The sequence below is a fragment of the Oncorhynchus nerka genome, linkage group LG7 (assembly GCF_034236695.1).
Source record: "Oncorhynchus nerka isolate Pitt River linkage group LG7, Oner_Uvic_2.0, whole genome shotgun sequence".
In the NCBI taxonomy this organism is placed as follows: domain Eukaryota; kingdom Metazoa; phylum Chordata; class Actinopteri; order Salmoniformes; family Salmonidae; genus Oncorhynchus; species Oncorhynchus nerka.
In genome coordinates this window covers 91229600-91246105 of record NC_088402.1, presented here as the reverse complement: position 1 = coordinate 91246105, position 16506 = coordinate 91229600, and the positions used below count along the sequence as shown (strand labels likewise).

The window sequence follows — 16506 nt, the reverse complement described above, 5'->3', positions numbered from 1 at the left end:
ACATACACATACTACATACATGTACCACATACATACACATACTACATACATGTACTACATACATACACATACTACATACATACACCTACTACATACATACACATGCTGCATACATACACCTACTACATACATGTACTACATACATACACCTACTACATACATGTACTACATACGTACACATACTACATGCATGTACATAATACATACACATGCTACATACATGTACTACATACACATACTACATGCGTACACATACTACATACATGTACTACATACATACACATAATACATACATACACATACTACAAACATGTACTACATACATACACATACTACATACATACACATAATACAAACATGTACTACATACATACACATACTACATACATGTACTACATACATACACCTACTACAAACACATACTACATACGTGTACTACATACATACACATACTACATACATGTACTACATAGATACACATACTACATACATGTACTACATACATACACATACTACATACATGTACTATACACATACTACATACATGTACTACATACATACACCTACTACATACATGTACTACATACATACACCTACTACATACATGTACTACATACATACACACACCTACTACATACATACTACATACATGTAGTACATACATACACCTACTACATACATGTACTACATACATACTACATACACCTACTACATACATGTACTACATGCATACACCTACTACATACATACACATACTACATGCATACACCTACTACATACATACACATACTACATACATACACCTACTACATACATGTACTACATACATACACCTACTACATACATGTACTACATACATACTACATACACCTACTACATACATGTACTACATACATACATACACCTACTACATACATACACATACTACATACATACACATACTACATACATGTACTACATACATACACCTACTACATACATGTACTACATACACCTACTACATACATGTACTACATGCATACACCTACTACATACATGTACTACATACATACACATACTACATACATACACCTACTACATACATGTACTACATACATACACATACTACATACATGTACTACATACATACACATACTACATACATGTACTACATACATACACATACTACATACATACACATGCTGCATACATACACCTACTACATACATGTACTACATACACCTACTACATACATGTACTACATGCATACACCTACTACATACATGTACTACATACATACACATACTACATACGTACACATACTACATGCATGTACTACATACATACACATACTACATACGTGTACTACATACATACACATACTACATACATACACATAATACATACGTGTACTACATACATACACATACTACATACATACACATACTACATACCTGTACTACATACATACACATGCTACATACATGTACTACATACATACACATGCTACATACATGTACTACATACACATACTACATACATGTACTACATACATACACATACTACATACATGTACTACATACACATACTACATACATGTACTACATACATACACATACTACATACATGTACTACATACACATACTACATACACATACTACATACATACACATAATACATACATGTACTACATACATACACATAATATATACATGTACTACATACATACACATACTACATACAGTGGGGCAAAAAAGTATTTAGTCAGCCACCAATTGTGCAAGTTCTCCCACTTAAAAAGATGAGAGAGGCCTGTAATTTTCATCATAGGTACACTTCAACTATGACAGACGAAATGAGTAAAAAAAATCCAGAAAATCACATTGTAGCATTTTTTATGAATTTATTTGCAAATTATGGTGGAAAATAAGTATTTGGTCACCTACAAACAAGCAAGATTTCTGGCTCTCACAGACCTGTAACTTCTTCTTTAAGAGGCTCCTCTGTCCTGTACATACACATACTACATACATACACATAATACATACATGTACTATATACATACATGTACTACATACACATACTACATGCATACACATAGTACATACATGTACTACATACACATACTACATGCATACACATAGTACATACATACACATACTAGAAACATACACATACTACATACATACATACATACTACATACATACACATACTACATACATGTACTACATACATACACATAATACATACATACACATACTACATACATGTGCTACATACATACACATACTACATACATACACATACTACATACATGTGCTACATACATACACATAATACATACACATACTACATACATACACATACTACATACATGTACAAAGGCTTGCGAAAGTATTCATCCCCCCTTTGGCATTTGTCCTATTTTATTACAAACTGGAATTAAAATAGTTTTTTGGGGATGTTTGTATCATTTGATTTTCTGAAAAACTGTTACTTTTACGCCAGATGTAACGGGACGCACACCTTACAAAAAGTTTAACATTTTGTCTCGTCAGTCCACAGAATGTTTTCACAAAGCCTTGGGGATCATCAAGATGTTTTTTTTGCCAAAAGTGAGACGAGACTTTATGTTATTTTTGGTCAGCAGTGGTTTTCACCTTGGATCTCTGCCACGGATGCCATTTTTGCCCAGTCTCTTTCTTATGGTTGAGTCATGAACACTGACCTTAACTGAGGCAAGTGAGGCCTGCAGTTCTGTAGATGTTGTTGTGGGTTCTTTTGTGACCTCTTGGATGAGTCGTCGCTGCGCTCTTGGGGTAATTTTGGTAGGCCGGCCTCCCCTGGGAAGGTCCACCACTGATCCAAATGTTCTCCATTTGTGGATGACGTCTCTCACCGTGGTTGGTTGGAGTCCCAGAGCTTTAGAAATGGCTTTGTAACCCTTTACAGACTGATAGATGTCAATTACTCTGTTTCTCATCTGTTCATGAATTTCTTTGGATCGCGGCATGATGTCTTGCTTTTTGAGATCTTTTGGCCTACTTCACTTTGTCAGACAGGTTCTATTTAAGTGATTTCTTGATTCAATAGGTCTGGCAGTATACAGGCCTGGCAGTAATCAGGCCTGGCAGTAATCAGACCTGGCAGTAGATGTGATAACAGACAGCAGTAGATGTGATAACAGAGAGCAGTAGATGTGATAACAGACAGCAGTAGATGTGATAACAGACAGCAGTAGATGTGATAACAGAGAGCAGGATAACAGACAGCAGTAGATGTGATAACAGAGAGCAGGATAACAGACAGCAGTAGATGTGATAACAGACAGCAGTAGATGTGATAACAGACAGCAGTAGATGTGATAACAGACAGCAGTAGATGTGATAACAGACAGCAGTAGATGTGATAACAGACAGCAGTAGATGTGATAACAGACAGCAGTAGATGTGATAACAGAGAGCAGGATAACAGACAGCAGTAGATGTGATAACAGAGAGCAGTAGATGTGATAACAGAGAGCAGGATAACAGACAGCAGTAGATGTGATAACAGAGAGCAGTAGATGTGAAAACTCCTCACAGAGAGCAGTAGATGTGATAACAGAGAGCAGTAGATGTGATAACAGCGAGCAGGACTCAACACAATGCCACAGATGTCTCAGGTTTTGAGGTTGTGTGTAATTGGCATGCTGTCTGCAGGAATGTCCACCAGAGCTGTTACCAGAGAAGAGAATGTTCATTTCTCTACCATAAGTCTACCAACGTCGCTTTAGAGAATATGGCAGTACGTCCAACTGGCCTCGCAACCGCAGACCACGTGTAACCATGCCAACAGAGGCCCTCCACATCCGGCCTCTTCACCTGCGAGATCGCCTGAGACCAGCCACCCGGACAGCTGATGAAACTGTGGGATCGTCTGAGACCAGCCACCCGGACAGCTGATGAAACTGTGGGATCGTCTGAGACCAGCCACCCAGACAGCAGATGAAACTGTGGGATCGTCTGAGACCAGCCACCCAGACAGCAGATGAAACTGTGGGATCGTCTGAGACCAGCCACCAGACAGCAGATGAAACTGTGGGATCGTCTGAGACCAGCCACCCAGACAGCTGATGAAACTGTGGGATCGTCTGAGACCAGCCACCCGGACAGCTGATGAAACTGTGGGTTTTCACATCTGAAGAATTTCTGCACAAACTGTCAGAAACAGTCTCAGGGAAGTTCATCCGTGTGCTCATAATCCTCACCAGGGTCTTGACCTGACTGCAGTTTGGCATCATCAGTGGGCAAATGCTCCCCTTCAATAGCCACTGGCAACGCTGGAGAAGTGTGCTCTTCACAGATGAATCCCGGGTTTTAACTGTACCGGGCAGATGGCAGACAGCATGTGTGGCGTTGTGTGGGTGAGCGGTTTGCTGATGTCAACGTTGTGAACAGAGGGCCCCACGGTGGAGGTGGGGTTATGGTATGGTGTTTGCTGATGTCAACGTTGTGAACAGAGGGTCCCATGGTGACGGTGGGGTTATGGTATGGTGTTTGCTGATGTCAACGTTGTGAACAGAGGGTCCCATGGTGACGGAGGGGTTATGGTATGGTGTTTACTGATGTCAACGTTGTGAACAGAGGGCCCCATGGTGACGTAGGGGTTATGGTATGGTGTTTGCTGATGTCAACGTTGTGAACAGAGGGTCCCATGGTGACAGTGGGGTTGTGGTATGGTGTTTGCTGATGTCAACGTTGTGAACAGAGGGCCCCATGGTGGCGGTGGGGTTATGGTATGGTGTTTGCTGATGTCAACGTTGTGAACAGAGGGCCCCATGGTGGCGGTGGGGTTATGGTATGGTGTTTGCTGATGTCAACGTTGTGAACAGAGGGCCCCATGGTGGCGGTGGGGTTATGGTACGGTGTTTGCTGATGCCAACGTTGTGAACAGAGGGCCCCATTTACTCCATGTGTAACTCTGTGTTGTCTGTTCACACTGCTATGCTTTATCTTGGCCAGGTCGCAGTTGTAAATGAGAACTTGTTCTCAACTAGCCTACCTGGTTAAATAAAGGTGAAATAAATAAAAAAATGGTGGTGGTGGGGTTATGGTATGGGCAGGCATAAGCTACAGACAACAAACACAATTGCATTTTATCAAAGGAAATTTGAATGCACAGTTACCGTGAAGAGATCCTGAGGCCCGTTGTGGTGCCATTCATCCACAGCCATCAGCTCATGTTTCAACATGATAATGCACGGCCCCATGTCACAAGGTTCTAGACACAATTCCTGGAAGCTGAAAATGTCCCAGTTCTTCCATGGTCTGCATACTCACCAGACATGTGACCCATTGAGCATGTTTGGGATGCTCTGGATAGTCGTGTACGACAGTGTGTTCCAGTTCCCTCCAATCTCCAGAAACACAGAGCCATTGAAGAGGAGTGGAACAACATTCCACAGGTCACAATCAACAGCCTGATCAACTCTATGTGAAGGAGATGTGTCACGCTGCATGAGGCAAATGGGGGTCAGACCAGATACTGACTGGTTTTCTGTTAAATGTATAAATGTTGGGTCCAGGAAATAAAACAAATATTCAAAGCTCCTTGCACACAGGACACCCAGCTGGTGATGGTGATATAACTGAGTACAACAACCCTTCTACACCAGACTGACAACATTACCTACATCCTTCATTCCTATACATTTCAAACGTATAGGAATCTGTGACCAACAGATGCACATCAGTATTCCCAGTCATGTGAAATCCATTTCTCTCCAGAGAGAGAAAGGACGAGTGGACTATGTGTCCAGAGAGAGAAAGGACGAGGGGACTATGTGTCCAGAGAGAGAAAGGACGGAGGACTATGTGTCCAGAGAGAGTAAGGACGGAGGACTGTGTCCAGAGAGAGAAAGGAAGAGGGGACTATGTGTCCAGAGAGAGAAAGGACGAGGGGACTATGTGTCCAGAGAGAGAAAGGACGAGGGGACTATGTGTCCAGAGAGAGAAAGGACGAGGGGACTATGTGTCCAGAGAGAGAAAGGACGAGGGGACTATGTGTCCAGAGAGAGAAAGGACGGAGGACTATGTGTCCAGAGAGAGAAAGGACGTGGGGACTATGTGTCCAGAGAGAGAAAGGACGTGGGGACTATGTGTCCAGAGAGAGAAAGGACGTGGGGACTATGTGTCCAGAGAGAGAAAGGACGAGGGGACTATGTCCAGAGAGAGAAAGGACGAGGGGACTATGTGTCCAGAGAGAGAAAGGACGGAGGACTATGTGTCCAGAGAGAGAAAGGACGAAGGGACTATGTGTCCAGAGAGAGAAAGGACGGAGGACTATGTGTCCAGAGAGAGTAAGGACGAGGGGACTATGTGTCCAGAGAGAGAAAGGACGGAGGACTATGTGTCCAGAGAGAGTAAGGACGAGGGACTATGTGTCCAGAGAGAAAGGACGTGGGGACTATGTGTCCAGAGAGAGAAAGGACGGAGGACTATGTGTCCAGAGAGAGAAAGGACGTGGGGACTATGTGTCCAGAGAGAGAAAGGACGAGGGGACTGTGTCCAGAGAGAGAAAGGACGAGGGGACTGTGTCCAGAGAGAGAAAGGACGAGGGGACTATGTGTCCAGAGAGAGAAAGGAAAAGGACGGAGGACTATGTGTCCAGAGAGAGTAAGGACGGAGGACTGTGTCCAGAGAGAGAAAGGACGAGGGGACTATGTGTCCAGAGAGAGAAAGGAAAAGGACGGAGGACTATGTGTCCAGAGAGAGAAAGGACGAGGGGACTATGTGTCCAGAGAGAGAAAGGAAAAGGACGGAGGACTATGTGTCCAGAGAGAGTAAGGACGGAGGACTGTGTCCAGAGAGAGAAAGGGCGAGGGGAATATGTCCAGAGAGAGAAAGGACGAGGGGAATATGTGTCCAGAGAGAGAAAGGACGTGGGGAATATGTGTCCAGAGAGAGAAAGGACGTGGGGAATATGTCCAGAGAGAGAAAGGACGAGGGGACTATGTGTCCAGAGAGAGAAAGGACGAGGGGACTATGTGTCCAGAGAGAGAAAGGACGTGGGGAATATGTCCAGAGAGAGAAAGGACGAGGGGAATATGTGTCCAGAGAGAGAAAGGACGAGGGGACTATGTGTCCAGAGAGAGAAAGGACGAGGGGACTATGTGTCCAGAGAGAGAAAGGACGAGGGGAATATGTGTCCAGAGAGAGTAAGGACGGAGGACTGTGTCCAGAGAGAGAAAGGACGAGGGGAATATGTGTCCAGAGAGAGTAAGGACGGAGGACTGTGTCCAGAGAGAGAAAGGACGTGGGGAATATGTGTCCAGAGAGAGAAAGGACGAGGGGACTATGTGTCCAGAGAGAGAAAGGACGGAGGACTGTGTCCAGAGAGAGACAGGACGAGGGGACTATGTGTCCAGAGAGAGAAAGGACGAGGGGACTATGTGTCCAGAGAGAGAAAGGACGGAGGACTGTGTCCAGAGAGAGAAAGGACGAGGGGACTATGTGTCCAGAGAGAGAAAGGACGGAGGACTGTGTCCAGAGAGAGAAAGGACGAGGGGACTATGTGTCCAGAGAGAGAAAGGACGAGGGGACTATGTGTCCAGAGAGAGAAAGGACGTGGGGAATATGTGTCCAGAGAGAGTAAGGACGGAGGACTGTATCCAGAGAGAGAAAGGACGAGGGGAATATGTGTCCAGAGAGAGAAAGGGCGAGGGGAATATGTGTCCAGAGAGAGAAAGGACAGAGGACTATGTGTCCAGAGAGAGAAAGGACGAGGGGACTATGTGTCCAGAGAGAGAAAGGACGAGGGGACTATGTGTCCAGAGAGAGAAAGGACGTGGGGAATATGTGTCCAGAGAGAGTAAGGACGGAGGACTGTGTCCAGAGAGAGAAAGGACGAGGGGACTATGTGTCCAGAGAGAGAAAGGACGAGGGGAATATGTGTCCAGAGAGAGAAAGGACGTGGGGAATATGTGTCCAGAGAGAAAGGACGAGGGGAATATGTGTCCAGGACGGAGGACTGTGTCCAGAGAGAGAAAGGACGAGGGGACTATGTGTCCAGAGAGAGTAAGGACGGAGGACTGTGTCCAGAGAGAGAAAGGACGAGGGGACTATGTGTCCAGAGAGAGAAAGGACGAGGGGACTATGTGTCCAGAGAGAGAAAGGACGAGGGGGCTATGTGTCCAGAGAGAGAAAGGACGAGGGGACTATGTGTCCAGAGAGAGAAAGGACGAGGGGACTATGTGTCCAGAGAGAGAAAGGACGAGGGGGCTATGTGTCCAGAGAGAGAAAGGACGAGGGGACTATGTGTCCAGAGAGAGAAAGGGTGAGGGGAATATGTGTCCAGAGAGAGAAAGGACAGAGGACTATGTGTCCAGAGAGCGAAAGGACGGAGGACTATGTGTCCAGAGAGAGAAAGGACGAGGGGACTATGTGTCCAGAGAGAGAAAGGACGGAGGACTATGTGTCCAGAGAGAGAAAGGACGGAGGACTATGTGTCCAGAGAGAGAAAGGACGGAGGACTATGTGTCCAGAGAGAGAAAGGACGGAGGACTATGTGTCCAGAGAGAGAAAGGACGGAGGACTATGTGTCCAGAGAGAGAAAGGACGAGGGGAATATGTGTCCAGAGAGAGAAAGGACGGAGGACTATGTGTCCAGAGAGAGAAAGGACGGAGGACTATGTGTCCAGAGAGAGAAAGGACGGAGGACTATGTGTCCAGAGAGAGAAAGGACGGAGGACTATGTGTCCAGAGAGAGAAAGGACGGAGGACTATGTGTCCAGAGAGAGAAAGGAAAAGGACGGAGGACTATGTGTCCAGAGAGAGAAAGGACGGAGGACTATGTGTCCAGAGAGAGAAAGGACGAGGGGAATATGTGTCCAGAGAGAGAAAGGACGGAGGACTATGTGTCCAGAGAGAGAAAGGACGGAGGACTATGTGTCCAGAGAGAGAAAGGAAAAGGACGGAGGACTATGTGTCCAGAGAGAGAAAGGAAAAGGACGGAGGACTATGTGTCCAGAGAGAGAAAGGACGGAGGACTATGTGTCCAGAGAGAGAAAGGACGGAGGACTATGTGTCCAGAGAGAGAAAGGACGGAGGATTATGTGTCCAGAGAGAGAAAGGACGGAGGACTATGTGTCCAGAGAGAGAAAGGACGGAGGACTATGTGTCCAGAGAGAGAAAGGACGGAGGACTATGTGTCCAGAGAGAGAAAGGACGGAGGACTATGTGTCCAGAGAGAGAAAGGAAAAGGACGGAGGACTATGTGTCCAGAGAGAGAAAGGACGGAGGACTATGTGTCCAGAGAGAGAAAGGAAAAGGACGGAGGACTATTGGGGGGGGGAGGTTATTGTCAGCAGAGAGAAAGAAACAAGAGACCGGGGCTAACTGAATACATACACTGAAACCTAATTAAGACTACAGCAATTAAGCGTCTAGTCTTGCAGTTCTTTAGAAGCCACGTTGCCTCTGAGTGTTTTGTCAGCAGAGGTTGACTTCACAGTTCATGCAACGTTTACCATTCTGATCCTTCTGTCTACATTTAAATGTGTCCACAGTGCGGCCTGCTTTCCAGCGCTATATTCAAATGCCAGCATGAATTCTACAAACGGTGGAATAGGCTAAATATCACAAACAACAACAACTGATGGCAACAGCTAACCAGCAAGCTAACCTCTGTAGATAGCCAGCAAGCTAACCTCTGTAGCTAGCCAGCAACATTAAAGGGATTGCAAAAAGGTTAGCATAACTCTGTTAGCCAAAATAAAACATTTTTTTCTAAATATTAGCTAGCTGGCTAGCATTTATAAGGCCAGCAAACACATTCTTCACAGTGCTGATGACTGTCATCTCCCACTGTACGAACTTTCAGTAGCCTGAACGCATCCAAACTGAAGAGAAATCTGCACACAATTTTTACTTGAACCTTTATTAAACTAGGCAAGTCAGTTAAGAACAAATTATTATTTTCAATGACGGCATAGGAACAGTGGGTTAACTGCCTGTTCAGGGGCCGAATGACAGATTTTTACTTTGTCAGATCGGGGGGGTTACCTGCCGTCCCTACACTCTAACCAATAGGCTACCTGCCGCCCCTACCCTCTAACCACTAGGCTACCTGCCGCCACTACCCTCTAACCACTAGGTTACCTGCCGCCCCTACACTCTAACCACTAGGCTACCTGCCGCCTCTACACTCTAACCACTAGGCTACCTGCCACCCCCAACGTACCACCTCTTGAAGTGTTCAGCCAGATCTGAATATAATCAGATCGCAAAGCGACCTTTTTAATGCGATCTTTTGTATTCTGAAGTCACATGTAAGTGTCAAGTGTAGACACGAGGGGTTTTGAAAGGCCTGGTCCCCCTCCTGGGGCCTGTTGCACAAAAGTAGAATTAAGACATCCGGGATAAATGACTCAGCTGAGCTCAATGAAGCAAAAACATGTGCGTCCAGGCTTAATTGGTTGCACAAAGACCAAGCCAGGATGAGCAGACACGGATTCATTAAGCCAGGTGAAACCAATCCTGGATAGGTGCGCGCTCACGGCTCACTCAAATAGACCCTGCCACAGATCACAGATTAACTGATTTACCATGGCAACTAGAGCCGCGTACTTTTCCCCGTCGGAAGCACAAATCCTCATGGAGGCATACGAGGAGGTAAAAGATATAATTAAGAAGAAAGGCAACACCGCCACAGTGATAAAGCAAAGAGAAAAAGCGTGGCAAAGTATTGCAGACCGCCTGAATGCGTAAGTAGTGCACAATTACACACTCACCGCTCCGCTGAAACATCACAATTACAATTCAAATATTTAATTCACATCTCCAAAAATGCAGTTGTACTGTAATTATGAAACGGTTAAATTTTTAATTGAAATGCACTGCAGATATGAGTGAAATTGTGTAAAGTAACTCCATCACACTGTATAAAGCTATGATAATTTTTTTGATATTTTTACTGAAAACAAGACAAAAATACCAAGTAATTTTTTGCAGTGTGACTCCATTAAATGTGTGTGTGTGTGTAGATTAAACATGAACGGGCCAAAACGGACATGGCAGCAGGTCAAAATCAAATACAAGAACATTCTGCAGAATGGTATGGTCCCTGACTAATATTTAACAAAGCACAAGCATATATTGTACCCAGAAGGTGCCTGCTCACACATTGTCTGTACTGTTTTAGCAGTGAAAAGAATACCCACAGACAAGGCACGGGTGGTGGGTCACCAAAGGCTGACCTTACCCCAGCAGAGGACATGGCCTTGGAGCTAAATAAAGGCAGGCCCGTCTTAGAGGGGATCCCTGGGGGGAAAGAGACGAGCATAGGTTCCTCCCAAGATGCCACCCGCTTCATTCAAGGTATGTCCTTCCATCTCTACATGGGATACAACCACATTCATATTGAATCAATTTGGACTGTCTGACTTTGGTTTACCTATTGCCTTGCAGTGCCTGGCAGCACTGTGTTCCTGTTAGAGCCACCAGCACAAGCACCAGACGATGCTGATCCAGTGAGTACTCCATCAAAGGCATACTGTAGGCCTGGCATGTCTTGTCTACTAGCTTCAATATGAATCCGATTTAAATGTGATAGGGTGAAGGCCCCAGTGCAGCAGCAACAGCACATGATGGAGACGATGATGAGGAGGAGACCATCTCTCTGATTCCAGAAGGCATGAGGTATCATGTTAAGACTGTGAAAGTACTATTTACTCTACAATGGTGAGGAGTCCTCATCAAAATCAAAAAATCTAATTTCTTTTACAGGACCCAGATGCTATACAGTGGGAAAACCAGCCTGGCAACATAGTGCGTATTAATAAAAGGACACCACATCCTGCCAAATTCCAGCTGCGCTAATTGTATTGTGTTCACAGAGCTCACAAGCTATCAGAAAGTTGTATGGCAACCACCTCCGGCGCCAAATAGAACTGGCAGACATAGACATTCAGTACAAGAAGAAAAAGATGGAAAATCTTGCACTGGAGTCCGAAATAAAAAAGAGGACAATTAGGAAACTGGACCTTGAAATAAAAAAACTTGAGAGGGAGGTGAGATATGCCTTCAATGTACACTGTATGCTAACTGTAACACAAATGTATTAATCATTATTTTCTTTCCTCCCCAGCTCCAAGAAGATGACACAGCTCAAAATAAAAATTAGGTATATTCTCGTAAAGTCAAGTGAGCCATGACATATGAGCTCTTATTGTGAGCACACAGGAAGGTGGCATCTTTCTAAGTTTTTTTTTATTTTCCCAGCAATCAGTACAACCAAGTCATCGTTATAAGGCATCGCCCTCTTTGCCCACCCCCAGCACCAGGTGTGGCCACTAGCCTATATGAAGGCCCAAAATTGTGTGTTCCTTTCTGCTCTGACAATGGCATGCCCATTCGTGCGAGATGTGGTGGATGAAGAAGCACTTGTGCTGAGGAGAGCCTTCAGGCGAGAAAGGGTCTTCAGGGACCGGTTGGACCCACTGGCCTTCCCTGATGACCATCTATATGAAAGATACAGGTTTTCTGCAGATGGCATCAGGTATCTATGCAGACTACTGGGTCCCAGGATTAAGCACCGCACTGCACGGAGCCATGCACTGAGTGTGGAGCAAATGGTTTGTGTGGCCTTGCGCTTTTTTGCTAGTGGAGCCTTCCTGTACTCAGTGGGGATGCAGAACAGCTGAACAAGGCCACAATTTGCCACACAATAAGGAGTGTGTGTCTGGCTATCAAAGCATTAGCAGATGTCTTCATCTCCTTCCCTGGCCACAGAAGACTCTGTGACATCAAAGAGGAGTTCTATAGGATTGCAGGTAAGAGGATCTACAAATTACAGGACAACTGTTAACACATAGTAGGATACTCATTACTTTGTGTGACAGGTTTCCCAATGTCATTGGTGCAGTGGACTGCACACACATAAGGATAAAAGCCCCTCAGGTGCCCATGAGGCCGATTTTGTGAATAGGAAATCCTTTCACAGCATTAATGTTCAGGTGAACATAACTTTTTGATATTGTCCATTGACGAACACTCTGCATTGCCAGTGATGTGCATTGATTGGTGTAATATTCCTCATCTTATGATTTCAGATGGTCTGCAATGCTGACTGTGTGATCAGCAATGTTGTGGCAAAATGGCCTGGCTCAGTCCATGACTCCAGAATCTTTCGGGCCTCTGAAATCTATCAGTGCCTATCACAAGGTAAGCCACACAACCCCTATTTATAACCATCATGGCTGTGTCAAGAATATCACTGTGTTTATGAGGTAGTAATGATGAGATTTTGTGTTGACAGGTGAATTCTCTGGTGTGTTGCTGGGAGACAGGGGGTATGGCTGCCAGCCTTTTCTCCTGACACCTTTCACAGACCCCCAGGAAGCACAGCAGGCCTACAACCATGCCCATGCCAGGACCAGGGCCAGAGTTGAAATGACCTTTGGCCTCCTGAAGGCACGCTTTCACTGCCTTCACAAATTAAGGGTCAGCCCTGTTAGGGCATGTGATATTACTGTGGCTTGTGCTGTCCTCCACAATGTGGCCTGCCTGAGGAAGGAGAGGGCCCCCAGAGTGCCACCAGCCATGGACTGGGACAATCCGGCAATCTTCCCTGATGACGACAGTGGTCGGCTGCTGAGGGACCAATATGTGTTGAATTATTTTAGTTAGTATGTGTGCTTTCAATTTTGGTTAAATATGTCCTGCGGTGGCAGAGGAATTTGGGTTTTTTTGGGTTCGTTTTTGACGAATTTGGCCTCTTATGATGTTTGTGCGGTATACTGTGTGTAATACAAGGCTGCAGGGAGGCTACTGCATCCATTCATTTGTCTGTTCAGTTGATGTGTATGGATTTGTCCTGCATTTATTTTAGTGTGCAGACATGCAGGGTGTGTTATATACAGACATTTGAATGTGTATGTATCATTTTGTATAATATGCTTGGATTCTGTGCTTTCCATCTTGTAGAGTCACTGTGACTTCAGTTTCGAAAGGAGCTGATGGTTTACCTGCTTTGTTTTGTCCTTATTCAATAAAGGAACATAATGTTACACATTGTGTTTTTATATTCATATGGAATGTGTATTTGTTTATATGACAGAGTACTAGGGCCACACTGAAGAAAAAGGATAAAGTCATACATTTATGAGGCTGGTTCTTTCTGCAGAAAAGCTACATATTGTTTTTACAGTTTTGATACTTATGACAATGTGATACTTAATATTCTGGCACATCAGCATGTCTTTGTTTATGAAACCATACTGAAGTACAATTTCACGAAATGCCCCACATCTGTCATTTTAACAACTGTCCTCCTTTAAAACAACTGGTTACAATATTATGACTTGTGTTTTTTTCCCCTCTGTGGCCCTAATATTCTATCATTTTATATATAGCCTTATAGTCTATGGGAAACTGTAAATTATCTAATGATAGCAACATCATCTAAAAATCATTTTTTATCCAAAATCATTGAAATTAATGATCACAAACGTTTAAATAATAACAGTGGGTCTAGTTATATGTGATAACAACGTATAGTGAGCAGTGAAATAACTATTGGTTTCCATTTGTGGTGACTGCTGACTGACATTAGGGATGAGATTAAATAGATCCTGGAATTTAGCCTGGTCTGGAGCAGGCTAGCTCCACAGAATAAATCTCCATGGTAATTTATACCATAACATATCCTCCTGCCCCCTATCCATCTTTAGTGCAACCGGATTACGGATCAATTGAGCCAGGATCACCAAGATATCCTGGCTTAATCCCTTATCCTAGTTTTGTGCAACAGGCCCCTGATCCACAGGTATGGAAATAACCTGCTATTGCCAAAATAAACATAGCACTCCACACACACACTACCACGAAGAACTCACATTTCAAGTGTAGACACGACCTCACATTCGTGGTCATTACGGTACGCCGTAGTAAAATGTTTTGTATACTCTGTTTTCAACCATTTTGGTCTGTTTCCTACATTGTGAACAGGACTCTAGTCTCAGACCGTAGAGATGGCAGCTGAATCATTTTGGTCTGTTTCCTACATTGTGAACAGGACTCTAGTCTCAGACCGTAGAGATGGCAGCTGAACCATTTTGGTCTGTTTCCTACATTGTGAACAGGACTCTAGTCTCAGACCGTAGAGATGGCAGCTGTACCATTTTGGTCTCTTTCCTACATTGTGAACAGGACTCTAGTCTCAGACCGTAGAGATGGCAGCTGAACCATTTTGGTCTGTTTCCTACATTGTGAACAGGACTCTAGTCTCAGACCGTAGAGATGGCAGCTGTACCATTTTGGTCTGTTTCCTACATTGTGAACAGGACTCTAGTCTCAGACCGTAGAGATGGCAGCTGAACCATTTTGGTCTGTTTCCTACATTGTGAACAGGACTCTAGTCTCAGACCGTAGAGATGGCAGCTGAACCATTTTGGTCTGTTTCCTACATTGTGAACAGGACTCTAGTCTCGGACCGGGGAGAGATGGCAGCTGAACCATTTTGGTCTGTTTCCTACATTGTGAACAGGACTCTAGTCTCAGACCGTAGAGATGGCAGCTGAACCATTTTGGTCTGTTTCCTACATTGTCAACAGGACTCTAGTCTCAGACCGTAGAGATGGCAGCTGTACCATTTTGGTCTGTTTCCTACATTGTGAACAGGACTCTAGTCTCAGACCGTAGAGATGGCAGCTGAACCATTTTGGTCTGTTTCCTACATTGTGAACAGGACTCTAGTCTCAGACCGGGGAGGTGGCAGCTGTACCATTCCAAACCCGGTGTGACTACCTCATGACCTCGATGACACTGAACTACAACATTTAGTCATTTATAGGTTAATTAGTCACTTATAGATGTTTAATTACAATTAGGTTTCTATTCGAGGATAAGGTCAGCAGCAGATGGACTTCTAGGAGTAACTAGAAAGTAAAATGTAGTAGAGCTGAGATGTCATGCAAAATTTAGTAGAGCTGAGATGTCATGCAAAATGTAGTAGAGCTGAGATGTCATGCAAAATGTAGTAGAGCTGAGATGTCATGCAAAATGTAGTAGAGCTGAGATGTCAGAAAATGTAGTAGAGATGAGATGTCATGCAAAATGTAGTAGAGATGAGATGTCATAGAAAATGTAGTAGAGATGAGATGTCATGCAAAATGTAGTAGAGATGAGATGCCATGAAAAATGTAGTAGAGCTGAGATGTCATGCAGAATGTAGTAGAGATGAGATGTCATGCAAAATGTAGTAGAGATGAGATGTCATGCAAAATGTAGTAGAGCTGAGCTGAGATGTCATGCAAAATGTAGTAGAGCTGAGATGCCATGCAAAATGTAGTAGAGCTGAGCTGAGATGTCATGCAAAATGTAGTAGAGCTGAGATATCATAGAAAATGTAGTAGAGATGAGATGTCATGCAAAATGTAGTAGAGATGAGATGTCATAGAAAATATAGTAGAGATGAGATGTCATGCAAAATGTAGTAGAGCTGAGATGCCATGCAAAATGTAGTAGAGCTGAGCTGAGATGTCATGC

General features: G+C 44.2%; 1 protein-coding gene and 1 long non-coding RNA gene across 2 annotated transcripts; both read left to right on the top strand.

The window, feature by feature from the left end:
• Window positions 1-9123: 9123 nt before the first annotated feature.
• LOC135572605 (uncharacterized) lies at window positions 9124-11658 on the top strand. The gene is made up of 4 exons (XR_010464447.1): window positions 9124-11074; window positions 11162-11337; window positions 11428-11489; window positions 11573-11658. It is a non-coding gene; the product is annotated as an uncharacterized LOC135572605 (long non-coding RNA).
• A 638-nt stretch (window positions 11659-12296) lies between these two features.
• On the top strand, window positions 12297-14027 carry LOC135572604 (putative nuclease HARBI1). The gene is made up of 3 exons (XM_065020969.1): window positions 12297-12791; window positions 13071-13182; window positions 13277-14027. The coding sequence occupies exons 1-3, from the start codon at window positions 12723-12725 to the stop codon at window positions 13645-13647; spliced, it is 552 nt and encodes a 183-aa protein (XP_064877041.1). The 5' UTR covers window positions 12297-12722; the 3' UTR covers window positions 13648-14027.
• Window positions 14028-16506: the final 2479 nt, after the last annotated feature.